The sequence below is a fragment of the Tarenaya hassleriana genome, unplaced genomic scaffold (genome assembly GCF_000463585.1).
Source record: "Tarenaya hassleriana unplaced genomic scaffold, ASM46358v1 Cleome24, whole genome shotgun sequence".
Taxonomy (NCBI): Eukaryota; Viridiplantae; Streptophyta; class Magnoliopsida; order Brassicales; family Cleomaceae; genus Tarenaya; species Tarenaya hassleriana.
Window position 1 is genome coordinate 694,733 of NW_010965696.1, and position 26,296 is coordinate 721,028.

The following is a 26,296-nucleotide window of genomic DNA, read 5'->3' on the forward strand; positions in this document are numbered from 1 at the left end:
ACCCCCCCCCTCTCTCTCTCTCTCTCTCTCTCTCTCTCTCTCTCTCTCTCTCTCTCTCTCTCTGAGTTGTGAGTGGAGACCATATGGGTGTGGGTATTTATATAATTATTTTTTGGGAGGTGCCAATAGTTATGTCTTTTTTTGACGGAATTCACATAAAACGTTTTAAAATTTTGTTCGTTCGTTATATTTAGTTAATTTACTTATTGCACTCCACTCCACATGGGTATTTTTTTTATTGATAATATATATATATATATATATATATAATATTAATTGTTTCCACGCACCGTGTTCTAGAATTTCTCTCTTCTTTTATCAAACCTAACATTTATAACATTTGCGGTATTAATATTTTTCTTCATAAACAATGTAATTCCTCTTTTTCCTAAAAAAATTATATTCATTTGATTTCGGAACAATTTAGAGGAGTGATTGATGGAGGGTCAAGCAGCCATTTTAGGGTTTCGTGGGAATTTACAAATACAAAGACCAACGTTCATTCCAAATTCTGAAAAAAATGGCCAACCACCCCCCATGACCAAAACATCATTTTGTTCGTTTTCTTTAACATTTATCTTCAACAATGCAAATACTATATAATATTATGCGTGCCCCCCTGGACCAGCATATATATATTACATATATATATATAATATAACTTTACTTTAGCAGCCAAATGCATTGATGAATGTTGAGTTTGAACGATGTTGTGTCCACTTTTTTTTTTTTTAATTTGAAAATGGACACTTGGACAGTTGTGAAATTTGAACGTAATTACTTTTTATTTAATCTTTTTATAAGACAAGTTTAGTGTTGTCCACTTTTACTTTCATAGTCTATAATACTGTAGTGATATATGCGAATAAAACGTGTATATACATAAGTTTGACTATGCATAGTACATATGTTTTATATATGTTCTTGGTAGATCGAATATGGTTTAAAAATATGGAGAAACAAGAATAAATATTTTTCATGAAAATTGAATCCCAAATAAATCGGAATAAATTAACCAAAACAATAATTAATAAACAAAGTTTTTTCTAAAAATAAAACAAAATTGAAATAAAATATGGAACAAAAAAATCTAAATCAGCGCTCGAGAGGCCTCTTTTTGGGCTTTAGCTCAATGTGTGAAGTTTTTATTTTATTTTATTTAGCGTCTTAATATGTGGTATTTTTGTGTGTATATATGTGCATTTTGAATAATATTTTTATTCCGAGATTTTATTTTTTGAAACAAAATACAACTTTATATGAAAATTATATGAAGCATATGTTTTTTTTTTGTATTTGAAGGAGAACCAAAATTTTTTTAAAAAAATATCCATTTGATTGGATTAGTGGAGGCTGCGAGCGTAAACTGAAATTAATGGGCTTTTTTCACAACAAATCAGGCCCAGCAAACAAGCAGACGACAATTAAATTTTATACTTACGAGACTTACGCGCACCCTGAGCGCGTGACGTGCACCGCCCCAAAATCCCTGGGTTAACCCACGGGATTTGGACGAATTTGCAAATTCAGAATTCGATGGCGCGTGGGTAACGTCTTGATCCTTATCTCGGATTTTCTCACAGCGCCAAGGAGATTATCCAGTGCGGCGATATCACGTGGTCTTTAAGTCTGGTGCAGACGTGTCATATTTCTATTTGCTATATACCATCCGACCGTCCATGCTTTCATCTGACGGTTATTATTTAACACAAATCCAAGAACGATTTAAGAAAATAAAAAATAAATTTATAAAACTCGACTAAGACAAAAAAAAGAGGAGAAAACAAAATGGCTTTAATCAAAGACAAGAGGAGGCAAAACAGTGTTTTGGTCTCCCAAGAAATTTTCTGGGTTCCATCAATTTTGGGTTCGTGGAGTTTCCTCATCTTCTTCTTCTTCTCTCTGCGGTTTCTGCAATTTTGGGTCTAAGCTTGCAGTTGTTTGGAACGATGGGTTTTCTTAGTGTCTCGTGGTGTTCCTTTTCATCTCACCATTGTCTGGATGTAGAGCGAGACCGAGAGGGTTGAAGGCAACGGGGAGCATGGAGAGCATTCCAGAGTGACAACACAAGAGAGAGTAGAAAGATCGAAACTTTATAACAGGGTGAGGAATTGTTTAGAAAACGATACGACACAAACATTCTTCAGGGACATGGTCCAAATTCAAACCTTACATCTGTAATGCTTGTTAGTTGTCTGCCTCTCGCCTTTAGTTCAGAACCAGCAACCAGAATCTCCCAACAAAATCTCTTGTGAAATTCAGTACCAGACAGAAACAGGTCCGGGATCTGGTCGGATCATCACTGTCATGGAAAAACCTAACCTTCTGACAGCAGTTTTTTTACCGCTCATTATAGATCATCATCAAGAACACAAATGGCCCCACCCCAGCATTACCAGTCAACAAGTCTAAAGAGTTAGGTCTCTCTAGCAAGGAATGCATATTTCACAAATGTCCAAGATCATCTTTAGAAAAGACTCAATCAAGCAGACATACGAGGTGCCGCTCAAACCATATGATATGATAAAACTCCAAATAAACAAGTCACTAGGCGAGTTTGCATATGTCCTCATACTCGATTGACTTGATGACTCTCCCATCATAGACACCTTTCTCGATCTGCACCTTGGCACAAAAATTATCTGTATTCACACCCAACAATCTGGCATTTGAACCACGATACGCCCCATTAACTATCTTCACTAGCCCTCCAATCTGCGGGATCACAGTCTCGAGCTCCTCCTGGTCAACCCTCAACACATGTTTAGACTCGAGCATCTCGATCTCCCCGACATATTTATCCATCACTTTCCTCACAACACCTTTCTGCTTATAGTACCCTTTATCCGCCAAAGCCTTGCTCATCACCTTAACGATAATCCCCTCGAATAACCAGTAATCCTTGCGATTAATCTTCTCCTTCTTCTTCTCTTCCTCCTTCATCAACTCCTCCAATGCCGATTTTCTCTCCTTCTCGCTCTTCCTTGGATCCCCACTTGCTTTCCTCTTTTGCACTCTCTCGTTCTCTTCCTCCTCGAATACCCGTTTCGAGCCCTCTCCTCTGTCTTTCCCAGTCCCGTGTTTACTGCCTCCACCAAGGGAAAACCCTACCTTTACCCCGCTTTTCAGTTTCAATTCTTCGTCTTCCTTTCTCTCATCATCCGCCCCCACGTTTTCCCTATTACTGGTTTCGCCCTCACCCGAGCTATGCTCACTAATGTTAAACTTCTCAGCTGCTCTCTCGATCTGTTTCTGGATTTCTCTCTCCTGCTTCTCCTCCTCAGCTAAATCACTCTTCAATCTCTTGTTTTTCAATCTCTCCTTAAACAAAGTCTCGGAATCTCTATCAATGTAAGTAATGAACCAACCTTTAGGGGTTTCTTCGACCTTGCACTTACCAGTTCTTCCAAGGTATTTGATGAACTCTGTGAGCGTCGCCCACTCTGTGGAATTCATGTGGACGTGATGCCGGTCGTTGATGTACTCGTTGTAGACCACCGTGGCGGCGATGCGAGAGAATCGATGGCTCCGCCGCATGAGATCAAGGAAGGTTCGCTCGAACTCCTCCGAATATCCCTCGACGATTCGGGTCGGGTTCTGTCCGAAAACCTGCATCTGCCTTTGGTGTGACTCGCTCATACAGTGACACTTGAAGCCGTTCTCATCGCGACATTGTTTCTGACACATCTGGCAATACCATCGAAGCTTCTGGAGACCCTTGGCCTTGATCCGATTCGCAATCGCCTTGGGGGTCAGGAAATCGTTCTTACCCATCGATATATTGTAGGATTTCAGACACCCACGGGAGGGAGCTTCAACCGGGGGAACGGCAAATTAGGGTTTCCGAAAGATGGATTCGAGAATGACAAGAGGGGAGCAATAAGGAAGGAGAGCGAGTCACGGCTCGGGGATTTATAGGAGTGGTGACAATGAGGAAGACATGAAACCCAACCCAAGATGGGCTTGGGCTTGTTCTTGAGCTTAGTTCTGGTCCTGGGCCCTATTGACTAGAATATACATAATCTGTACCAACTAAAATAATTAAAAACACCGTAACAAAAAACGGAAATTATTTATTCATAAATCCGAATAAAGATCAATAATATTTGATTGTATAATTATATGCACACGTTATTTTTTCCCTTTTCATTATTTTTCCTATTTTAAAATGTTTAATCTAAAATAATCATGTTAAGAAATTGAATATCTGGGTCCTCCTTTGCCAAAATAAAATAAAAATTAAAAAAGGGTCCTCAAAACTTTAAATTTGATATTTGAAATTACAGAGGGAATCCACCATAACTCAGGCTTCTTCAGGGGCAGTTTGTTCTTGGTAAATCACTCAAGGGCAAGCAGTTACCTCGTTGAAAAGATTTACCTCTTTGGAGCCATTGAAAAACAGCTTCTTCCTTTTTTCTTTTCCCAGTTCTGAGTTTGGATGGCTCTTGTCAATTCTCAGAGGAATTCTCGAAGTAAGGGAATATTATCTTCTTCTTACAAGGATTTTTGATTCTCTTTATTTCTCTCTGTCTCCCAAATCAGAAAAAGTGTCTGCCTTTTTAATTTATTTTCTCCACAATCTTCCTTTCATGGTTGATTGTTGTAAAGGGGAATCTATTCTTTTTCAATTTGCATTAGCATTGCGTGGGCTCTGTCATTTTGTCAGTTTCCTCATCTGATGAGTGTTTCATGTAGGACTCCATTTCAGAGAGATAGATACATATATAATATATTATCGACTCTTCCTCAAAACCCTTGTTGGGTCTTGCCGGATTTCTCCTTCTGATCTCGAATCAGGCTCTTTCCGCGGTTCTATTTCTCGGAGATTCTGGCTTTCTTCCATCTGGGCACACTAGTGGGCTAAAAAGTTGCGAACTTTGAGGACAAGAAGCGGGATCTTCTCATTGATGATCAGCTGTTTCAAAGACCCAACATATGTTTTGATGAGGGTTTTGCTGTGTAAGATCCAGTGCCCTTCTTTCATCTGTTTCTGTAAGCCTTCCCCTCACATATACACGGCAGGTCCGTTGAAGTTGGAGAACACGCCTCACGTGTCTTCCGTAACGGTTGTTTCAGCTAATGATGATGATGATCTTGATGATGCCCATGAAGATGTTGATTGTGCGGATGGTCATGGAAATGAGATTAGGGAAGAGAGTAGGGTAGATGGAAAGGAAGAGGAAGGTCAAGGTGCTGAAAGTGTTCTGAAGAGCAGTCTCAGAAAAGCGGATTCGGGCTCAACGTTGGCTGAGAAAAGGGGGAAGAAGAAGGTTCAGTGGGTGGATTTGATGGGGAAGGATCTTGCTGAGATCCGAGAATTTGAGCCCAGGTGGGTCAGAGTTTATGCTGTTTTTCACTCTTTCTTTGGTTGACTGTGTTCTGACTGTGATGAATTATGTGCCATTGCTAACTGCACTGAAATTATGATTGTCAAATCCAGCGATCATTGAAATGGATTTCTGCAGAGGGAATCAAGTTCTTCACGATTGTTAAGATGTTATCCATTATTGTCTGATTTGATAATTTGGACCAACTAACGCTAAACTGAAGCCAAATTTCTTTTGGTTTATTTAGTGAAGTATGAACTTTCACTTCCACTTTTTGCATCCAAGTTACCAGCTTTGTATTTGTAGTACTGGAAATTGGTTGGAATTCCCATCGAGTGATTCCTCATGTATTTGCAGTGAAGAAGAAGATGTCGGCTATCACGGCGGTAAAAGCTGCGTTTGTGTTATCCTGTGATCCATCTCTCAGTTTTAGGGATAGTCGAAGGTGAAAGGTGAATGGGGAGAATCCAGGAAGAAGCTTTGCTTCACAGTTGGCTTTCTACATTTTGTGGCTCCAGCCCCAGAAACCATCTCCATGGAGGTACATATAGAATCTGCATTCGTGTTCTTCAGCGAGTCTGCATCTTCTCGCCTGATGTTATTTGATGATTTTCGATTCAACGCAGTAGCATTTTTCTCTCGTGTAAGAATGTCAAAGTACTGTTTTCTATTTCATTTGTTTACTGAAATTCTTTTCCGTTCAGATACTTGGAAATATAAGGTTTTATATTCATCATTATCATGTGCATCAACCTCTAGTTCTGCAGCTTCTTTCACCTGAAATCTTGCTTATATCTGGTCCACTGTAAAGAGTGACTGCTTATAAGAACATAAATAACTCATCTTCGAGAACAGAATTTACCGGTTAACCCAGAGAAGAATTCAACAGCTCTTTGCATTTGGGTCAGCCTTGGTTTTTATAGATTTGATCAGTTGATGCTGTTGATTGAAAAATCTGCAATTCAGAGAAAGCAAAATCATGTTGTTCTATGTTTCCAAGCACTTGATTATATAGGGTTTGCTCGAACGTAATCAAAGTTGCTTGCATTTATTGGATGGAACTGACAGCAAATTTCTACATAACTGTTCGTCATTTCGATATTTTTATATAATATATAGTAACTAAACTATATCCCAAGAGATATACTCTTTCATGCTTTATTGTTAGGCTCATCCACAGAACAGCTCTTGAGGCTGCCTTGCCCAGAGGAAGCTAAAAACCGGCACTTTTATCATTTCTTTCTTGGGAAGAAGGATCGGCCTGTTGGGCTTGGAAACCAGAAAATTGTGATCAAGGAAGATGCAACGAGACCTATCGAGAATCCAACGTATGCGCATGGCCATGCAAACCATGCATCCTCCTCACTTTCCTCTGGTTTTGGTTCAGGAAGAGACACCTCTTCTGGGCATTTTACCTGAATTTGCCAGCCACAAAGCCCACTATTATTGGTGTAAATGGTGGGATCGTTCATCGTGCTCATCTGCCCGTATACTGGAATAGGACCTTGAAGTTTGTTGTTACTAAGATCCAAAGTTGTGAGTTGTTGCAGCCTTGAGAATGATTGCGGGATTTTACCGGAAAGCATGTTGTGTGAAAGGTCCATGCTTTCGAGGCTCTCGATGTCTCCAAAGCTTATGGGTATGTTTCCGGTTAGGTTGTTGAATGAGACGTTGAGTATTTTCAGACCTTTTAGCTTTCCAACTGAAGCTGGAATCACTCCTGAAAGCATGTTATTTGACAGGTTTAACAGAGAGTATATCTCAAGGCTTTGACTTGGTAGGCTTTGTTTTGCTTTCTTCCAGTTCACCATCAGCTCGCTGAACTCCATCGAGAACATGAACAAATTTTCTATTGCCGAGTAAGTTCTTGGAGTTCCAATCATGCCCGCCAGGTTTCCGATCCCGACAGGGATTTTGCCGGAGAATCTGTTGAACGACATGTCGAGTATTTGCAGCTGGGTGAAAGTGAGGATGGACGTGGGAATTGAGCCGGTTAAGTTCTCAAGCTCAGGAACTGAAGGGTATGGATGCTGGAGAGGAACGATGGGAATTCACCCGTGAGCTGGTTATCTCGGAGATCCAGGTGTTCCAGTTTGTTGAAGTAGGTTAAGATCTGAGGAATCTTGCCAGAGAATCTGTTTTTACCTAACCCGAGAATCCGGGTTTCTTGAGAAAATGTCACTGGAACTTCACCCGAAAGCTCATTGTCGGAGAGATCAATGTAAGCTAGAAATGCATCTGGAGCAAAAACAGGGAATTCGTCACCACTGAATCTGTTGTTCGATAGATCCAACAGCAAGAGGCAATAGATTTTCGGCAGTGTTTTGGGTATCTTTCCCGAGAAATTGTTTCCACAGCATCAGGATCATGATCTGACTGGAATCTCCGAAGTTCTCGGGCAGTTCTTCGGAAAGATTGTTTCTTGAGAGAGCCAAGACAGACAAACTGTCAGAGTTGAAGAGTTGAGGCGGGACAGACCCTGAGAGTTTGTTGTCCGAGAGAATTATGCTTCATATCTCCATTTCGGAAAGCCATGTCGGGAATTCGCCTGTTAAACTGTTGTTACTCAAATCCAGAAAATCAAGACCTGTCTGCTTAGAAATCCAATCTGGAATTCTACCAGTCAAGCCACAGGATTGCAGAGACAACTGTGACAACATGCATTCTGGTTTTATCTCTGCGCCATTATTCCATTTCAGCTTGTTCCTTCCAAGAAAAAGATGCTTCAGGTGGGAGAAACTCAACAACCATGGCGGGATTTCTCCAGCAAGCTTGTTCTTGTAAACCCGAAAAGTCTCTAGCTTGCTTAGTTGCACTACCGATGCAGGGATCGTGCCTGAAAGCGAGTTATTGCTCAGTACCAAAGTGGTCAAGTTTCTTAGATTCCCAATATCAGAAGGAATCTGCCCTGATAAGAAATTATTACTCAGGTCCAGCTCTTGTAGATTCTTCAGCTACAGAATACTTGTCGGGATATTCCCTGAGAAGCTGTTTCCTCTGAGGGACAAAACTCGAATCTCTGTGGAGTTACCGATATCTTCAGGTATGTTTCCTTGTAAAAAGTTCCCTTCAAGGTTCAGAACCCTGAGTTCTTGAAGATAACTCACCTGTCTGGTTAAAGCACCACTCAGCTCGTTGTTGCTCAGGTCAAGATTCTGCAGATGCTTCAGCTGGAACATCTCGGGAGAGATCTGTCCACTGAACCTGTTCTGGATCATCTCGAGGTGAACCAACTTGGTGAGATTTGCCAACCCTTTTCCCGGAAGCTCGCCAGTTATGTAGTTGAATGACAGATCGAGCAGCATCAACGAACTGATGCTGAAAAGAGGTGTCAAGAACGAGGAATCGAAAGAGATTTTTTCTCCGGGAGAGACGAGAGAATCGAGTTGGAGGGCTACGATCAGAGATTCTCTGCATGTAACCCTCTCCCATCGGCAGCAATCAGTTTTGGAATCCCAAGTTTCGAGGCCGAAGAGTGAAGGTCCATCAGGAGAAGAAGCGGTACGGCCGAGGAGGGAGGACTTGAACTCGAGAAGGGCTTGCTTCTGATCCGCTGGACAAGCCAGGGAATGGCTAAGCAAGCTCAAGAAACTAAGAAGAAGAACAAGATGGCGATGGCGGTGATGATGGTGAAAGCTAAGTTCTAACATTCTTGTTCCGCCTGTGTTTTTCTTTCTTTTTCTTGGATTGATTCTTCTTTAACTTGTTGTCATTATAATCAAAATCCGTACAAGCAACAGTGAGAGTTGACTCCGACAGTGAGTCAATGGAATCTGAATGATTGTGTTGGATGGAAAGTGAATGCAAATTAACAGAAGAACTTTTGTCTTCCATTCAAAAATACAGGAATGGGGAATTCTTACATCGTTGACTGAATGACCTTCTTGGTGAAAACCCACCAAGAATTTTCCACCATGCTTTCGATGGATGAAGAATCATATACTTTATAAAAAAAATTTTCAACTTGTTTTATTAGATTCCAAATTTCGATTCAAATGGGCAAAATCCGTATGGGGTCCCCACGAGCTACCCTCGCCGGAATATTCTCCTATTTCATCGTCAATGCATACGGGCTTATCACTCATCTCAGTACGGATACCCTGGAATCAAAACAAATGAACACAGATTCAGTAATGAAACATGGGTTGGATCCAAACAAGTTCGGGCTCCTGAATGTATGAATCCGTGCGTGTAATAATTTGGGTTTGAATGTATGAAGGAAACCTGAGTCGTCCATTGGGTTTCCGGCAGGAACTGGCTCGGGCTCCTTGATCTCGACAACCACACAGTCCGACATCAAGAACGTGTCTGCAACCGAGGCCGCGTGTTCTAAGCAGCATCTTACAACCTGAATCCATCATACAAATCAGTTCAAGTTCGAGAATTTTTGAATGACAGAAGAAAAAATAACTCACCTTTGTTGGGTCAATAATGCCTGCAGCCATCAAATCCTCGTACTTTCCTGTTGCGGCATTGTAACCGAATTTCGGGTTACCGTTGGAAAGTACCTGCATTGCAAAGTAGAGTGTACATATCAGATTTTGCTAGTCGGTTATTTAGCCGGTTTAGTGTAAGTTGGTTAAGCACTTGTATATATGTCCCGCTTCTTCTTTCTCTATGTTCTTCCTTCTCTGCTTCCATTTCCCTCAGCTTTCTCGGCAACCGAACAGGTTGTTCACCACGAATAAAAGAAGCTTCTCAAGCATCTGGTGTGAATCAAAGTGCATGGAGAGTTTCTGTTACGTTACCTTCTCACTGACCACACTTCCATTGACACTAGCGTTCTTGGCGATCAATTTCAGAGGGTAACTCAGTGCTCTTTTGACAATGTCCGCTCCAACCTAAAACAACGAAATCATAGAAAATCGAGTAAGCAAATTACAGATTTCTAGTTCTCGTTGAAAATTGGGTTTGATTATTATTATTATTACCTTTTCTTCATCGTTTTCAAGGGTTTCACTAATGGCATCAACCTTGGAAGAAAGCCGAAGAAGGGTGCAACCACCACCAACGACAATATCTTCCTCAACAGCAGCCTGAACATGATTTCAGTTCTTAGTCAGATAATGTATGTGTGTGTATATATAGACTCCTCAATTATAAGATAACTCGCCCTCTCCTGAGAAAAATCACCTTTGTAGCGTTAAGAGCATCTTCAACTCTCAGCTTCTTCTCCTTGAGCTCAGTCTCGGTTTGTGCTCCTACCTTTAAGCAAAGATGTAATAACCTCTAGTAGTCTAGTTAGCGTCTCTGATCTCATTCCCATGTTTATGCAAAACCGAACAAGAGAACAATACTCACCTGAATAACAGCGACTCCACCAGACAGCTTTGCAGTTCTCTTGTTAAGCTTTTCCTTCTCATAGTCTTGCTGTGCTTGCTACACACAAACATATTCATTCATGTTATGTACCCCGAGTTATTAAGAAGACACGACACTATAAGATAAGGGACAGGCTAGACTGTTCTGTTCTACTAGCAAAGTATACCTCAATAAGATTCTTAATCTGTACAACACGCTTATTTACTGCTTCCTGAGTGCTTCCATCACCGACAATGGTTGTAGTCTCCTTGGTCGGCCCAACCTTGGAAGCGTTACCCAGAACTTCTTTTCCAGCTTTGTCTAATGAAAGTGAAAGACCAAGCTCATCTCTGATTACAGAGGCTGCACAAAAAAGTGAAAAAAAAAGGTTGTGAGAGATTAATACTCCAGTTCAGAGCATGATGCCTATAGATAAAACAATATCCACATATTCACTTGCCTCCAGTTAGAATGGCAATATCATCAAGGTATTGGCTCTTTCGCTCTCCAAACCCAGGAGCTTTCAGAGCGGCAATCTTTAATGTGCCCCTAAGCTTGTTAACAACAATAGTTGCCAAAGCTTCTTGTTCAATGTCCTCTGCCATTATCAGGATCAGGTAGCCACCTCTAATGGCCTCCTCTAGAACACCAACAAGATCCCTTGCATTTGTAATTTTCTTGTCAACAAGAAGCAACTGCAACCACACAAAACATTTAAAACACCTTAGCCTATGGAATAGCGTGCTTTAATGTAACTGTTGTGTTATATAATCAGTAATCACCTTCTTGGTATAATAACAAGTGTATTGTATTCATTGATGCATTTTGTTGAGTCAATGATATCATTCCAGTACCTCGAAACAGTGAGAATGGAATGAAGAGAAAATACCTTGCAATTCTCGTACTCAACTGACATTGTCTCGCTATCTGTTACAAAGTATGGGGAGATGTAACCACAGTCAAATTGCTTTCCTTCCACGACATAGAGGTTGTTTTCAGCACTTTTCCCCTCCTCAAGAGTCACCACACCCTTCCGGCCCACTTTGCTCATTGCTTCAGCAATCATGTTTCCAACTTCGTGGTTGTTCCTTGCACTAACAACCGCTACATCTGCGAGCTCACTGTCTTCAACCTAAAGTGGCAAGATACACTTATATAACCCCTTTGGTATATATGGACCTAATCCACAGAACGAATAAAAGATATCTCTACATATTCTTACATCCTTAGAGATGTTCTTGAGTTCGCTGACCAAAGCCTTGGTTGTTTTCTCAATGCCTCTAGTGATTAGTACAGGGTTTGCACCAGCAGCTACCACCTAAACAGTCCATTCTAAGATCATTTGCATAATTTGTTCAATTTCTACAGAAAAAATGCAAAAAACAAGACCACACAATGTTCTCGACCGGTACTCCAACTCAACCTTGTGCAAGAACAACAGAAGTTGTTGTACCATCACCAGCCAAGTCATTGGTTTTAGCTGCTGCTTGTCTCACCAGCTTAGCACCAATGTTCTCGACTGGGTCCTCCAACTCAACCTACAAAAGAATACTTTAGTCTAAGTCTAACACCAATATTTTGAACGTGTATAAACAATTTAATTCAATGGGGCACAAATTCCATACCTCCTTAGCAATGGTGACACCATCATTAACGATTTTGGGTGAGCCATACTTGCTCTCAAGAACAACATTTCGCCCTTTTGGACCAAGTGTCTCCCCAACAAGGTCTGCGAGCTTGTTGACACCAGTCTATTACAAAGCCTGAATCAAACAAAAGCCATCAGCACAGCAGCAACACTCGGAAATGAATTTTCAAGATTGAACATAGACTCACTTGAAGTTTCTTGACAGCGGTCCCATCCTTGTTGAAATGCAACTCCTTGGCAGCACAAATTATGGCAGGCCGAACCCTTCTAGAGCCCAGATTCTGCCTCTTTGCAAATGAGCTCGATGAAAACTTGTTAGGAGCCACCATGGAACCGAGGGAAGATGTGGCTGTGAACGTTGATGCCATTTTACCTCGGGAACTGAAGATTCACAAGAGATGAAACACTTTTAAAACGGGTAGATTTTTCGAAAACACTCGAATCTTCCTTCCTGAGGAAAAGACATAACTCAATTTGCGGAATCGAAACCCAGTAAACCGTGCCATTGTTACACTCATTTCACCTTCTGAACCGAACCAGATAATCAAATACTGCAACAAGAAAGAAAAAGAAATACAGAAAGGCAACGCATTTTTTCGTACTCAAGCTTCTGAAGAGAACACCTTGAGCAATCTCAGGAAACACTCGTCCAGAATCAAAACAAAGCTTTCAACCAATGCCCATACCGTCCATACACGAAAAAGGCAGTATTTCAACAATCTTCATCCCAACGAGCTGCAATCAAACAAAATCCAACAAACGAGCACACACACATAGACACGAGTATACATTGTACCGGAGAAACTAAACATACAAAAATGGGCCCAAATCTTACCGGAGAACGGCGGAGATGTGGAGGAGCAAGTAGGGTTTTTCGCCGGAAGGGTTTTCCGGGAGTGCAACTTCTATGACTAATTTTTTTTTTTTTGCGTTCATTGTAAAGGTTCTGTCAAAACTGGACCGTTGGATTTGGTGGCGTTCTGCCCATGAACAGTAACACTCTAGAACTTCAGTAGGTGAATAAATCGGATTCTGGATCTTTTTCCGGGTCAGATTCGGGTCAGGCCTTGTTTCGAGAACGGGCCCCCATTTGGTGGTGAGCTACACGTAACGTAATCGCCATTTGAAAACAATGGGAAAATGGGATATTTTATTTTAATTTATTTATTTCCTTCGAAAATTTGGAGTATATGAACCGGTTCCTAACAAATCAAATAAATATATATATTTTTATATACAAAAGCTTAAGCAGTAAGTAAATTTCTATGAGAAAACAAAGAAAATTTAAAAAAAAAAAAACGAAATGACAGTTCGTGGAGCTATTTGAATACCTCGACGTGAACGGGCAAAAACCCCTTTCATCTTCCCCGAAGAAAAACCCTTCTCTTGGCGACTGGGGCCATACGACCCAAATCCCTTCTCCTTATCGATTTATCTCTTAAACCCTAGATTTCCATCTGGGGTTTTCTGATTTGGGTTTGGGTTTTTCTCCCTTTTCTTTGGAATCTCCTATCTCTCTGCGTATCCGGTCGCATCCCCTATCCGGGAAGGATCTACATATCTCCATACCCAAGTCCGTTCGAATGGCTACCGTCGTTACTCCCGCGGATCGTATCCTTTTTTCCCATACTTTCTCGATCAGGCCTTGCTTTGTTTCGATATTTTTCTATTCTCTCTTGGTCTGGGTTCTCTGCCATTTCGGCTCTTGAGCTCTCTGGCTTTGCTGTTGTCGATTTGTGTTCGTCTCTTCTTGTCTTATGGTTTTACGTAGATTTATCTGGGTTTATATTGATTTGTTGTATTTGGTGTAAATCAAGGTGTAATTTTGCTTTAAATCTATGAAAGAGAAAGCTGTTTGTTTCCTTCACTCGTGATGCTTGTAGAAACTGCCGAGTTGCTGCAGAAAATGTCATTGGATTCTCAAACAAAGACTCTGGAGATCTCCGAGCCGAGTAAGAAGGTATGAAGCAGTTGATTCTGTATCTATGTCTGCAGTTTTTTTACTGTTGCATACTGTTCAACATGTTGAGTCCGGTTTATCTGTGCAGACTGCAGTTTACAAGTATGGAGCTGTGGATTCGAATGGTCAACTTTCTTCTTTTGATCGATCTTTGACTCCATTGCTCCCTAGCGATGCTCTGGACCCTTCCGTCTGCTTTGTTCCGAGTGGCTATCAGCCCTACTATTTTGGTGGTTAGATCCATATATCCCTCCTTGATCTCAATACTGCTTAAATATACGAATTGGATGACAAATTTTCAAGCTTTTCAGGATATGGGAATGGTCACGATTGGACTGAGTACGAGTACACAGGTTATGCAAATCCTGATGGTGTGGACGTGACTTCTGTATGTGTTTTGCTTGTGACTTGAATGTTAGGATGATGAACTTCAATGCTTTCATTCTCTTCGTTTCTTCTTTGCTAATCAACTTGGTCTTTTGTGCGCCTGCTCAATGTTCCTTCCAGGGGATTTATGGAGAGAATGGGTCTATTGTGTATCAACAGGGATATGGGTATGCAGCATATCAATATTCGCCAACCGCAAGTCCTGCTCCTGTCGGTAGTGATGAACAGTTGTATGGTGCTCAGCAATACCGGTACCCTTCCTACTTTCCTTCCAAAACCAGCAGTGGACCTTTCGTTTCCTCTGTTGATACTACTTCGCATGCGGATCTCTCTGTGAACAAAGGTGCTGATGGAAAGACACTCCCTGCCAATAGTACGAACGCTGATGCCACTGCTGATTCAAAGAGTGGTATTGAAAAAGGAAACAAGGGCTCAGCTCTGGGGAAACCACAGGACCAGGGTACTCTTAACTCGACTAATTTGTACGGGAATGGTGCTTCTGGAGGGGGGTTTAGTACTGCTGTGTATCAGGATCCGAGGTTTAGCCATGATGGATTTTACTCTCCCATGTCATGGCATGATGGCTCCAAGTTTTCAGATGTGCAGAGGCCTGTGTCTGGAAGTGGAGTTGTGTCATCTTTTTCTAAGGCTAACAATGTACATTCCTCGAGGAATCAGAACTATGGGTCAAATTCCCATTACATGGTATCATATGTTTCTGAATTTAATTTCTTATATCTAATGAAGATAGTTTATCTGTTCAGCATCCTGTTCAACTGTGCTGCAATGTACACCTGTGGATAAAGAATGTTCTCCTGGGACTTATCATGGTCCAGTTGCTGTCAGGATTTAAAACTTGAGTACAAGTGCCTCAGTCATGATAGCTGATAACGCCAACCAATTTTATCTGCAGGGTTGGCACCAGCCCGCTTCAATGACAGGATTCGGTACAACTCAGAGATACTATGATAGGATGTACCCAAGCAATTTTTACAGTCAGTATGGAAGCACTGTAAGATCTGGCAGGGGTTATGGTTCGACTGGGTATGATGCATGGACAAATGGAAGATGGGTGACTGCAGATAACAAAAACAGAGTCCGGGGAAGGTGTAACAATTACAGCTATGGAAATGAGAACATAGATGGTATGAATGAGCTCAACAGGGGACCTAGGGCAAAGGGTCCAAAGAACCAGAAGGTGCCCACATCAGAGATTGGCTATGATGTGAAGGGGCAGATGGGAATATCAGACGTAACTGATACTGGAGAGACAGACGAAATATGTGTTGTTGTTCCTGACAGAGAAGGATACAATAGAGAAGATCTCCCTGAGGATTACACAGATGCTAAGTTCTATGTCATCAAGTCATACAGTGAAGATGACATTCATAAGAGCATCAAATATAATGTTTGGGCAAGCACACCATATGGCAACAAGAAGCTCGATGCAGCATATCAGGAAGCTCAGCAGAAGCCTGGCAACTGTCCAGTGTTTCTCTTCTTCTCGGTCTGTATCCAAAGTCTGAACTCGTTTAGCTTTATGTATGTGTATGTTTCTTGATGTTATTAAGCTCGTATGCTCTAATTCTGTATTCAGGTCAATGCCAGTGGACAATTTGTTGGGGTCGCTGAAATGATTGGGCCGGTTGATTTCAACAAAAATGTGGAGTATTGGCAACAGGACAAGTGGACTGGCTCGTTTCCCCTAAAGTGGCATATTGTGAAGGATGTGCCAAACAGTTTGTTCAAGCACATTACTCTCGAGAACAATGAGAATAAGCCAGTTACGAACAGTAGAGACACACAGGAGGTTAGTTAGCATTTCTCGAATCATCTTTTCTCACATACCATGGCTTTTTTTGTTTGTGCCAGTGATGAACTCTCTCTGTGGGATGATATATAGGTCAAACTGGAGCAGGGTTTGAAGATAATAAAGATTTTCAAAGAGTATAACAGCAAAACATGCATTTTGGATGATTTTTCATTCTACGAGGTTCGGCAAAAGACAATCCAAGAGAAGAAAGCTAAGCAACAGCAGCAGCAGCAGACCCAGAAGCAGGCAAGGCAAAGTCAATTCCATTAAATTCTGCAGTTCAGCTTTCTTTTTGTAGTCTGATATCAAGTTGGATCACAGGTATGGGCAGGGAAAACTACTGATGACAAGAAGGAACCTATAAATGGCTCTGCAACTGCAGAGTCTGCAAATAAATCTACGGATGATCTCAAGGTTGCTGAAAATGGTTCAGCTGCTAAAACCGAGGGTCACTCTAACAACACTAAGCAAGTCATGGCTTCACCAAACGGTTGCTAGCTTCTGCCATGTGGCTCACGGCAGAGCTTGGTCCTCGTATATAATCCCGACATTGTAATGGTACCTCAAAACGCGAGAAAGAAGGAACAAGCTATCTGATTATAGCCCTTACATCGGCTCTGCTTTGTGGTGGTGTCTATTGTGCGGCTATTTGCTCTGGACACAAATTTGAATAGAGCTGAGAAGGTGATGAATTTGCTGTGGTGTAGGGGGAGAGGAGGCTTCTTGGAATCAAACCATGGAAAAGATGCCACAACCCTTCTGGTTTTAGGAGCTTTACTGCCCTCTAGAAGTTTATTTCCTTTCATGTCAACATCTATCAATCTTTCCCTCTCTTTTTTTATATTGGTTCTGTTTTTCTGATGTTGATGATGTTCCTGCCTTGTGAATGCGTCGAGGATGAAGAAGAGGAAGAAGCAAAGGTGGGATGTGTTTTTGGTTTCAGTTTTGGGTTTTAGCCGGAGACAACAAAAGATTTCTTCATTTCAGACATATCTGGTTTCAGTTTGGGAGTTGAGATCTTATGATATATGTAATGGTCCGTGTATCTGTAACAGTTTCAGCTGTGGAAAATTATTCTGATTCAGGAAATACAAACGAGGGCAAGCACATATAACTTTCTCGCCTCAATATGATTTAGATAGATGATATTAGGGTTCTTAACTAAAGCAGTGCTAAATAGATGATGGAGCTCCCGATAACGATTCTAAGGTAACAGGATATGACGACTTGATTCTATGGAGCTCGTCTCCAAAAAAAAAAAAAAAAAACTAATCAACCCTTTTCATAATTCATCAAAAAACTTTGTAAAAAAAAAATAAATGGGTACCCGTCGATCGAAATGATGAAGGATACGAAAGACAGGTTGCAGAGCAGCGAGTTATGGGCCTGCGCATGGAGGTGGAGATGGAGATGGAGATGGAGCAGCAGGTGGCGCCACCATTCTACTTCTCCCACGCCCTGAGAAACTCGGCGATACATTGATCATGTCCGAGCCGTCCCTGATGCCATTGATCTCCTCTCCTCGCATCTCTTCCGCTGAAAACAAAGACGAGAGCAAGAAACGACAATAACTCCTGCATGTTCCCATCTTACCCGCATCTCTTTAGAACTCGGCTTTGTACAAATATGAACTAATCATGTGGTTAGGCGGGTGATTAATCAATCGAAATGTACAATGCGGGTTCGCGAAGATAAAGATTCCCGTAAGCCCACAAACATTCGCGAATCTAAGTTGAGACTTTCACGAATATGATCGGTTAATAATGAATTTTTCAAAACCGCATATGTTATAATAACAACCTTTCAAGCAAGATAGTGGTGCTCTTGCATAATTAGAGATTAATGCAATCAAGAACGCGCTTAGGTTTTACGTAACAACGTATAGAAATATATATGCGATGCCAGATATTGATTTTGATGGCTAGAGCTTTACATAAACTCCCTCCCACCTTATAATTGCAGTTACGTATATATATTAGGTTTAATCTAGCTAGGGTTTTTTCATTTACCACAGTCTATATAATAAAACTGTTACAACATTACGATGATTAAGACACAGAATACATTTATCTAATACATGTATATCACATCCACATGAGATATCGCACGTGTTTTACTTGAATATATATATATATATATATACACGGATGCAACCATATACAGATTTATTCACCTCCCCATGGAGATGGTGTGGGTGTGGGTGTCGGTCCAGGTCCAGGCTCGCCTCTTTTGTGATGGCCACGTTGCGAAAAACTTCGTTCTGCGTCGATCTTGGACTCTTCCAAGTGCTGTTTCCGATTCACTTCTCCTATCGCTTCCATGCCCCAAAAGACAAAAACGATCGATACGAAATGGTTCGTCTCTTGGAAAGATTTTAACCAAAGAAGAGAAAGAAACTTACTTGTCTCTGGAGACACATAGATTTGTGCAGAATTCACACTCGAAGGACAGAACAAGAGGAGAGACAAAGAGATTATCAAGCAGACAGACATGATTTGATTTGGCATTTAAGATATTGCATCTATTATGACAAAGATATATAATGTATAGTTTTATATTGTGTGCAGATGAAGATGTTATATGAGAGATATATTAATAATATGCATGGATTTTGATTTGGTGAGGACATTTATTGATTCATAAATACGTTATGAGTAAATTTGAGGTCCTTGTGACTGAAACCTGCCAAAGAAGACCGACTCCATAAATACTTATTACATACAAATGGATTTTCTGAAAAGTCGGGGAGTACACTGCTATAAAAGATACCGTAATATTTTTACGATTTTGTTTATGAAATTAAATTCATGTCTTTTATATCTTCTATCTTATATTAGATATTAAGTGTATTGTCATCATCTTTTATTTTCCGAATATTATTCTTCGAGGTTGGACCGCAAAATTGGGCCGTTTGGGCCAAAGACTGGCATATGAATGGCACATTTCCTCGAACCAAATGTTCTTTTCGACTATATGAACTTTTAAAAGTCCATGTCCATGTGAATATTCCTTCCAAACGAGGACTCGAACCAAATGTAAGTCAACGCCTAAACAAGCGTCTTGATTTGGTACTGTGCAAATCTGCGATTCAGATTTCATGTTTGGGGGATGTGACAAGTGAGTTCTTGTTGTTAGGATACATTTGCAAGTTCCATGCAAAACAAACCTGAGAATCTCCATCTCATGTAATGACACGACACCAAAAGCATAATTTGTTTCCCCTCACTTTCAATATCTTTCTGATGAGAAGGAACCAAAAAGGAGGGTGGGTAAGTACATATGCTAGTGCCCGTTTTTTAGACTAGAAGCCTCCAATTTTTCGTACCGAAATCGGAGGTTAGTATGTTTCCAAGAGCTAGAGAAATGATGGCAAGAAAGAAAACGAAACCAAACCATCTTAATTTGAGGGAAGATATCCGATGTACACTAAAGGAGAAAGAATCATTGTGCAAAAACTAACAGGCAGGGTTCCGTGTATATTCTCGCGAAAAAGATTCAAAATATCGACCCTAGTGAGTATCGAACTAAACAGCATCCCTAGGCCTATCATGTACCAAAAGCTTGACCATACAGAATCAAAGATGAAACTCAAAAGGGGGGAGAAATGCCTGCTTACTTGTTGACGACAATCTCGAATCTGGGTTCTGTAGCTGATAAAAAGCTTTGCAAGGCTTTCCTGTATCACTCTTAGAGACCCGGGAAGAACTTGATTCGCTTTGTTTGGGCTGAGATTGTTGGAAAAATGTTCAACTATACATCTCCTGTTTCAACTCCGATATGCAAATCCCGGCTATGGAAAGCACACACATCTTGTACTGATGCTCAGGCAGTAGCCATCTCGAACAGAACTTCTCAAACTGAAGCCATCCCAGATTTCCTCACAGCTTTCTCCTCCTGCAAAAGTGAGATCAGTTTCGGAGAACCACCAAAGAATCTGTCGAGGCAAATGTAAAATGAGAAGTTATCTTCCAACTCCAATGAAGATGCTGCTAGGTATAATGTTAAAAAATTTAGACAATTGACTCTTTAGACCACATGCAATAATGATACAGTAAGAAGGTGACTTTACAGACACGGGTGAATATTCAACATACAACGTATTATATTACAAGGGGCATGAGGGTGAAATGTTCATCGAATATATGTACTTTGCATCCCAATGGAGGCAGACCAAGAAGAATGAACCCACATTAAGGCGAAGTGAAATTATCTGTATGTTCTAATAAACCCCACAGGCAGATGGATGGCCACATGGGTTCTTGATGTACACAAGTTACCTACTAATTCACATGTTAGAGGTTCACGTGCAGGATGATAAAGATACAACAAAGAAAATGAAAAAGGACCACTTACGAGAAGTGTGGAAAAAAAAAAGAGCAATATGATGTAGCTAAAATACCACAGAAAACAGTAAAAGAGCCAATGAGTGGAGACTAACATCAATTGCCTGCAAGGATCTGGATATAGAGGTCTTAATCTGAGATGCTTCTGCAGAGGAAGGGGATCCATTGTTCCCATATAAACAGTGATTTGCCTACCAAGGGTTCAAAGATTAGACTACTGGCGCATCAGCAGAAAAATCTTTGAAATTCGAGAAGCAAATGAATCAGCGATTTCAGAGCGTGTTATGCAAATTACTTAACATAAACTAGAACAACACCAACTTTATAGAAAAAGAAAATATCTTGCCTACATCCTCTTGTTCACCAAGAGAAACACACGAAAAAAGCTAAAAAGCAGAACTGGGTACACGCATAAAAGCAATCCAGCTAGTCCATCGTTTTCCCAATATAGTGCCATCCACAAACACTTTTGAACTATGACACAGAAAGTCAGGACCTATTTCAAACTGTGAGACAGATCTTGCTAGAAATGTGAACACAGTTGGATAAAAGAGAGGAAATATAATTTAGGAGCTTATTTATGCACAATTAGGAGTTGTGATTCAAAACTTCCAAAGATTATAATCTGAAAGAGAAGAACAAATTTAAAAAGACAAGCCGGTATACGAAACAAGTACCATAACAAGATTAGACACAAAATGGTCGGGAGAAAAAACCTGAGCTGCCTTGGGTGAACCCCTGTTGCTTTGACCATCTTCAAATAATGAAGCGTAGTAGGCTGGGTCATAAATAGAACCTCCCAAAATTTCTTCAGAACCAGAACATTGCCTACCCATGGCAGGTGTTGCGGGACTCAAGAAGCTATTCCTTAGATCAGAGTCTGTTTCACGAGGAATCGATGTGTCCAAATAAGAAGCCCCAAGCCTATAAATCTGAAGCCATAAGAACGAGGATGACAACCTCACAGAAAACCCAATAATTTCCATCGTCAAGGTGAGTTTCACTGAAAAGATGAAAAATGTTCCGTAGGTCTTAGGCGACATGGTCCTGCATGGGAGAGGGCATATTTTGTTAATACAAGAGAAACCACAAACAATCGTCTCGAACGTCAAGTTCCTATAACATTTTTTAAAGACAAACAACATGAAACAACTGAAAGTCCACTTCCTTTATTAAAAAAAAAAAACAAACAAACTTAAAGCCAACTTGCTATAAGCAATCAAAAACAACAAACAACAACAAGTGATTGCCATATGCAATCATTTCAAAGAAATACTGAAGCGAAAATAAAACGTTAGTTGTTGATAACCAACCCCCTAAAAACTAGTTGTTGGTCACAATCCAGATTCACAGGTAAAGCTTATATAACCCCCTAAAAGCAAAGCTTAGTTCAGATTCACAAGTGAAGGTGTAAAGAAGGGAAACATACCAAATCTCTTGAGTGAAAAGTATGAACCATGAGATATCGAGAAGAATTGCGCAGAAAAGGAGAACGGCGTAGGTCCGGCCAAGACTCTGGCTATTGCTCTCTATTGCGACCAAGGCAAACAACGCAATCGCCAAGTTTATCAGCAAAACTCCATTGTACAATGCCCCTAGCGATCCGATCAACGCACATCCAATCTGAATCCATCAGATAGATAATTCACCAAAACGCACAACAACGATCATTAAAAAATGAACAATTCAAATGCACAAATCGGCGAACAATTCAAATCGACACCGAACCCTAGGCCATAACGGATTCGAAACATCGGCAAAGGAAGCGAAAATCGGAGGAAAGAACCGATTACCTGAGCGTAAATAAGGATAACGGCGAGGGATTGGAGCCTAACATAGTCACGAAGCCAAGGCTGTATTCGATCACGCAACGAACCACAAAGCATCATAAATCGCTTTGCTGCTATCGCTACTCCGATAACTCTTCATAAAAAAAGCGAAACAAACAGCTCGAAGCTTCTGCTATGGAAATCGACGAATTTTCCGGCAAACCAAACAGATCCACCGAGAGAGAGAGAGAGTGAACAGCGAAGCAACGAAGAGAGAGAGAGAATTCCGTAAGGGAGGGTATGAATTTCATTGGCGGGATCACATTGCAGAAGAGGAAAAGAAAATATTCTTGAGATGGGGAAAATCAACTTCGTATCGAAATTCATACAACTTAAATCATGGATTTTCCTTTTTTTTCTCTCTTTTTTATCGGTTTTATTAAAAGAAACTGTACGGCTTTCGCTTTGAAGGCATTGGGCCACGCCATCTTTAATTATTTGAAAGTGAACATTTGGGCCGGACCTGAAATTCCACAAGGCCCAATTTTACCGGTTCAATCCACTTGATCAATCCGGTTTACTGATTTACGGTTTAACTGTCACGTGCTTCTCAAACGTCGTCGTTTTGCTACCACGTTGTCGAAGTTACAAACCGAGATCTGAGCGTCGGAGATGAATCTCTGTCCTCTTGTTACTGTTTGTTCGTCGATAGTACAATTTTTGAAGAACTGAAAAATCCATCGATTTTGTGGATCTATCTCGCTTGGTAATCCAATTTCGCTTCAGATTCTTGATCGGCGCTTTGTGTTACTGGATCGCGGATCTTCTTTTCCGGATGTTTGATTTTTTTTTCTCGGCAGGATTGTTCGACGACGTAGACGATGAGGATGGAAATTCGTGCGGCGACGTTATTGCTGGATCTGGTTGTAGCTGCCTACGTAGTTATGGGATTGGCTTCTCCTTCTACAGTTCCTGGTTTCCTCTGGTCTCCTCATCTCCAGTTACGTCTCTTTCCTCTTCATCATTCTCTAATATTTTCTCATAAATTTTGGAAATTTTCGTGCACTCGGATGTGTGCGTCGGGTTCTGATTTGGGTTCTCTTGGAAGAATACGGAAAATTCTCAATCTTTATGGTCCAAATTGAAGTGGCAGTTTGAAGAGTTATTAGGAGTGGGCGATGTCTTAGGCATATATATATATATATGTGTGTTTCGAACTGCTCGATTAGTGACTAAGATTGCTGATCTTACTGGGTATGGTTCTCAAAATTGAGAAACTGCAGACCTGCTATTGGTGAATTGGATGAGGCTGTAAATTATCAGGTCATGTCTGCAAAGGATCTTGTAAATTCTGTTCTAACTCAAGGAGGCTGGTCAAATTTTCTGGTATGTTTCTTCACTTGTTCATCTCTCAATCTCCGACATGTGTGATATTTTAGTTCTCCAATGCTCTAGATCTCTCTTGGCTTACTTGTTTATTGTCTCCTTGGTTTAGTGCTCGGAGAAGAAACTTCAGCGCCCAGTTGATCTTGCACTCGTGTTTATCGGCAAAGAGGTAAGAATATATCCATCTATTAGCAACCTATCACGGCTGCTGTTATGTATGAGATGAATGAAGCAGGAGGAACTATATTGAATTTGCAACTTTGCATTAGTATATTTGGCAGTGTGGTCTTTCGATTTTCTTGTCGAGATTTTGGTAAATAAAATCAGTATCATTGTTAGTTTTGCAAGAATAAGCACCTGTGTTCTGCATCTTTTTTGACTGAAGATATTTCTCTGGCTGCTATGGTTTCCATACATTTTTAACATTCTCTGTCTCGTACAGCTACTCTCTTCCGAGATGAAGATGTTATATGAGAGATATATTAATAATATGCATGGATTTTGATTTGGTGAGGACATTTATTGATTCATAAATACGTTATGAGTAAATTTGAGGTCCTTGTGACTGAAACCTGCCAAAGAAGACCGACTCCATAAATACTTATTACATACAAATGGATTTTCTGAAAAGTCGGGGAGTACACTGCTATAAAAGATACCGTAATATTTTTACGATTTTGTTTATGAAATTAAATTCATGTCTTTTATATCTTCTATCTTATATTAGATATTAAGTGTATTGTCATCATCTTTTATTTTCCGAATATTATTCTTCGAGGTTGGACCGCAAAATTGGGCCGTTTGGGCCAAAGACTGGCATATGAATGGCACATTTCCTCGAACCAAATGTTCTTTTCGACTATATGAACTTTTAAAATGCAAATTCACGTTGAAACTTTCTTCGAAGGAAGCAGGTTTCTCATATAGCAGTGCTTCTTCTTTGCTCAGAACCTATTTACAGCTTCCAACTTCTCGCTGGCATTCCCATATATTGCTGCGCCAGAGGAGGAAAGGATGGAAAGTTTGTTCCTTTCGGGACTCAAAGAAGCGTGTGCTGACAGTTTAGGAGTCAGCAATGTTGTGTTCTCAGAGTCATGCTTTGTCGAGGATGGAAGGATTCAGAAACTAGCAGACTTGCAGTCTTTTAAAGTAATTTTGATCGTTTGGATTGCACGTTCCACTTTGCACCAGCCTCTCTTTATCTTTTCCTGAATTTTTTCTTGTTACACCTAAACAATGGACAGGACCATTTGCTTGCTAGAAGAGAAATGAGAAAAGAAGGGGAAACTGACTTGGTTGTGCTCTGCTCTGAGGGTTCTGAATTATCTGGTTCGCTTGACCAGTCACGTTCAGAGGGTAAGTGGTGGTGGAGACCACGGTCGCAATAGGAGATTATTAGCGTTTGGATACTCGTTTAAGTTGGTTGAGAGTAAGAAACATAAAACAGTCTTCTAACCATTCTGCAGGTGAAACCATCTCTGAACTTGTCAGTTCTATGGAGCAATCTGGAACTAAATACGCGGCTCTTTATGTTTCTGATCCCTATTGGTATACATCATACCAAACTCTCCAGAGGTTTCTGGCTGAGAGTGCTGCAGGAAACAGCTCACTTAACGTCACTACAACCTGCGATGAAGTCTGCAAATTTAAGTCATCGCTTTTGGAGGGTGTCCTAGTCGTAAGTTACTCTTTACCTCTCCGTTAGACTCCCGTTCTTACGGGGAAACTCATATAAGTTCCATAGGATTACACGCCTAACTTTTGCCTTATCCTCCCCGTTCTCCAAATGACCTTTTTGTGGATTTTGAACTTGTTGGCAATCATAAAAGTGACTGAAACTCCTGTCTCTGAGATGGGTTCGACAATAATCTCGTTCTACATGCATTTTTACTATAGTCTCTCGACTCGAGGTGGAAATTACCAATTCCATGTGAAAATGTTGCTAATCAGGTCATCTTCTGTGTTTTTTTTTTCCGGTACAGGGGATTGTGTTGCTCCTCATCTTAATAAGCGGCCTATGTTGTATGGCGGGCATCGACACACCATCTAGATTCGAGACTCCTCAGGAATCTTGAGTCGTTGACCCTGAGGAGCATCTTCCATTTGCTTTTTTTGATATGCTCTGACGGGGTGCAAGGTGAAAGGTACCTCCTTTTATGCCCATTGTTACATTACTTAAAAGTGCATTGGATGATAAATCTCTTGTAAGATCTGTTCAACTGTTTGTGAGCCCTTGTGTGAAAATGTTCGTTAATAATGGAAGAACCAGAAACACAATGAAGTATATTCTTTTCAAAAAAAAAAAAATCTTTTGTTTTGTGGTTCCTTATCATCTTGTGTCGAAATTTATATTATTATTCCT

The 26,296-nt window shown here is 40.6% G+C and overlaps 7 protein-coding genes and 1 pseudogene across 14 annotated transcripts; 3 read left to right on the forward strand and 5 right to left on the reverse strand.

Annotated features, from left to right (window-relative positions):
- Nucleotides 1-2,072: 2,072 nt before the first annotated feature.
- LOC104815670 (DNA/RNA-binding protein KIN17) lies at nt 2,073-3,888 on the reverse strand. Its single transcript, XM_010544165.1, has one exon. The coding sequence runs from the start codon at nt 3,772-3,774 to the stop codon at nt 2,548-2,550; it is 1,227 nt and encodes a 408-aa protein (XP_010542467.1). The 5' UTR covers nt 3,775-3,888; the 3' UTR covers nt 2,073-2,547.
- Nucleotides 3,889-4,296: 408 nt separating this feature from the next.
- On the forward strand, nt 4,297-6,583 carry LOC104815671. Of its 4 annotated transcripts, none has more exons than XR_772167.2 (4): nt 4,297-4,959; nt 5,023-5,329; nt 5,685-5,868; nt 6,496-6,583. XR_772167.2 is itself a non-coding variant. In XM_010544166.2 (2 exons), exons 1-2 carry the CDS (start codon nt 4,908-4,910, stop codon nt 5,740-5,742), a joined length of 480 nt encoding a protein of 159 aa, XP_010542468.1. In that variant the 5' UTR covers nt 4,299-4,907; the 3' UTR covers nt 5,743-6,063. The 4 variants fall into 4 exon arrangements, 1 of the variants encoding a protein (XP_010542468.1); XR_772168.2 differs by having other exon boundaries at nt 4,298-4,959; nt 5,077-5,329; XR_772166.2 differs by having other exon boundaries at nt 4,299-5,329.
- Nucleotides 6,498-7,267, reverse strand: LOC104816063 (LRR receptor-like serine/threonine-protein kinase ERL1). The gene is made up of 2 exons (XM_010544732.1): nt 6,678-7,267; nt 6,498-6,588 (listed from the first exon to the last, which is right to left on the reverse strand). The coding sequence occupies exons 1-2, from the start codon at nt 7,265-7,267 to the stop codon at nt 6,498-6,500; spliced, it is 681 nt and encodes a 226-aa protein (XP_010543034.1).
- Nucleotides 7,268-8,156: 889 nt separating this feature from the next.
- Nucleotides 8,157-9,124, reverse strand: LOC104816064 (receptor-like protein 12). Its single transcript, XM_019202774.1, has one exon. It carries the CDS (start codon nt 8,975-8,977, stop codon nt 8,282-8,284), a length of 696 nt encoding a protein of 231 aa, XP_019058319.1. The 5' UTR covers nt 8,978-9,124; the 3' UTR covers nt 8,157-8,281.
- A 50-nt stretch (nt 9,125-9,174) lies between these two features.
- On the reverse strand, nt 9,175-13,236 carry LOC104815672 (annotated as a pseudogene).
- Nucleotides 13,237-13,616: 380 nt separating this feature from the next.
- Nucleotides 13,617-17,704, forward strand: LOC104815674. Its single transcript, XM_010544173.2, has 9 exons — nt 13,617-13,887; nt 14,160-14,236; nt 14,325-14,469; nt 14,548-14,624; nt 14,744-15,328; nt 15,537-16,130; nt 16,221-16,433; nt 16,527-16,682; nt 16,758-17,704. Exons 1-9 carry the CDS (start codon nt 13,860-13,862, stop codon nt 16,932-16,934), a joined length of 2,052 nt encoding a protein of 683 aa, XP_010542475.1. The 5' UTR covers nt 13,617-13,859; the 3' UTR covers nt 16,935-17,704.
- On the reverse strand, nt 17,612-22,945 carry LOC104815673. Of its 5 annotated transcripts, none has more exons than XM_010544169.2 (7): nt 22,573-22,945; nt 22,209-22,402; nt 21,496-21,826; nt 20,875-20,970; nt 18,838-20,370; nt 18,610-18,744; nt 17,612-17,972 (listed from the first exon to the last, which is right to left on the reverse strand). In XM_010544169.2, exons 1-5 carry the CDS (start codon nt 22,666-22,668, stop codon nt 20,227-20,229), a joined length of 861 nt encoding a protein of 286 aa, XP_010542471.1. In that variant the 5' UTR covers nt 22,669-22,945; the 3' UTR covers nt 17,612-17,972; nt 18,610-18,744; nt 18,838-20,226. The 5 variants fall into 5 exon arrangements, with proteins under 5 accessions (XP_010542471.1, XP_010542469.1, XP_010542472.1 ...); XM_010544167.2 differs by having other exon boundaries at nt 18,610-18,750; XM_010544170.2 differs by having other exon boundaries at nt 18,610-18,750; nt 18,838-20,330; nt 22,573-22,943.
- A 255-nt stretch (nt 22,946-23,200) lies between these two features.
- LOC104816065 lies at nt 23,201-26,218 on the forward strand. The gene is made up of 10 exons (XM_010544735.2): nt 23,201-23,314; nt 23,409-23,548; nt 23,832-23,934; nt 24,044-24,103; nt 24,377-24,399; nt 24,566-24,572; nt 24,865-25,083; nt 25,179-25,290; nt 25,401-25,612; nt 25,917-26,218. Exons 2-10 carry the CDS (start codon nt 23,430-23,432, stop codon nt 26,007-26,009), a joined length of 948 nt encoding a protein of 315 aa, XP_010543037.1. The 5' UTR covers nt 23,201-23,314; nt 23,409-23,429; the 3' UTR covers nt 26,010-26,218.
- The last annotated feature ends 78 nt before the right edge of the window (nt 26,219-26,296 follow it).

Coding starts and splice junctions, on each gene's coding strand:
- LOC104815671 (XM_010544166.2), top strand. CDS start 4,908: ATGATCAGCTGTTTCAAAGACCCAACATATGTTTTGATGAGGGTTTTG. Junction 5,330..5,684: donor ATCCGAGAATTTGAGCCCAG/GTGGGTCAGAGT, acceptor ATGTATTTGCAG/TGAAGAAGAAGATGTCGGCT.
- LOC104816063 (XM_010544732.1), bottom strand. CDS start 7,267: ATGTCGTTCAACAGATTCTCCGGCAAAATCCCTGTCGGGATCGGAAAC. Junction 6,589..6,677: donor GAAAGTGAGGAGGATGCATG/GTTTGCATGGCC, acceptor CAAGCCCAACAG/GCCGATCCTTCTTCCCAAGA.
- LOC104815673 (XM_010544169.2), bottom strand. CDS start 22,668: ATGATGCTTTGTGGTTCGTTGCGTGATCGAATACAGCCTTGGCTTCGT. Junction 22,403..22,572: donor TTATCCTTATTTACGCTCAG/GTAATCGGTTCT, acceptor TGATGGATTCAG/ATTGGATGTGCGTTGATCGG. Junction 21,827..22,208: donor CTTTTCACTCAAGAGATTTG/GTATGTTTCCCT, acceptor TCTCCCATGCAG/GACCATGTCGCCTAAGACCT.
- LOC104816065 (XM_010544735.2), top strand. CDS start 23,430: ATGAGGATGGAAATTCGTGCGGCGACGTTATTGCTGGATCTGGTTGTA. Junction 23,935..24,043: donor GAGGCTGGTCAAATTTTCTG/GTATGTTTCTTC, acceptor TCCTTGGTTTAG/TGCTCGGAGAAGAAACTTCA. Junction 25,084..25,178: donor CAGACTTGCAGTCTTTTAAA/GTAATTTTGATC, acceptor AACAATGGACAG/GACCATTTGCTTGCTAGAAG.
- LOC104815670 (XM_010544165.1), bottom strand. CDS start 3,774: ATGGGTAAGAACGATTTCCTGACCCCCAAGGCGATTGCGAATCGGATC.
- LOC104816064 (XM_019202774.1), bottom strand. CDS start 8,977: ATGTTAGAACTTAGCTTTCACCATCATCACCGCCATCGCCATCTTGTT.
- LOC104815674 (XM_010544173.2), top strand. CDS start 13,860: ATGGCTACCGTCGTTACTCCCGCGGATC. Junction 14,470..14,547: donor TCAGCCCTACTATTTTGGTG/GTTAGATCCATA, acceptor CAAGCTTTTCAG/GATATGGGAATGGTCACGAT. Junction 16,434..16,526: donor ACAGTAGAGACACACAGGAG/GTTAGTTAGCAT, acceptor GATGATATATAG/GTCAAACTGGAGCAGGGTTT.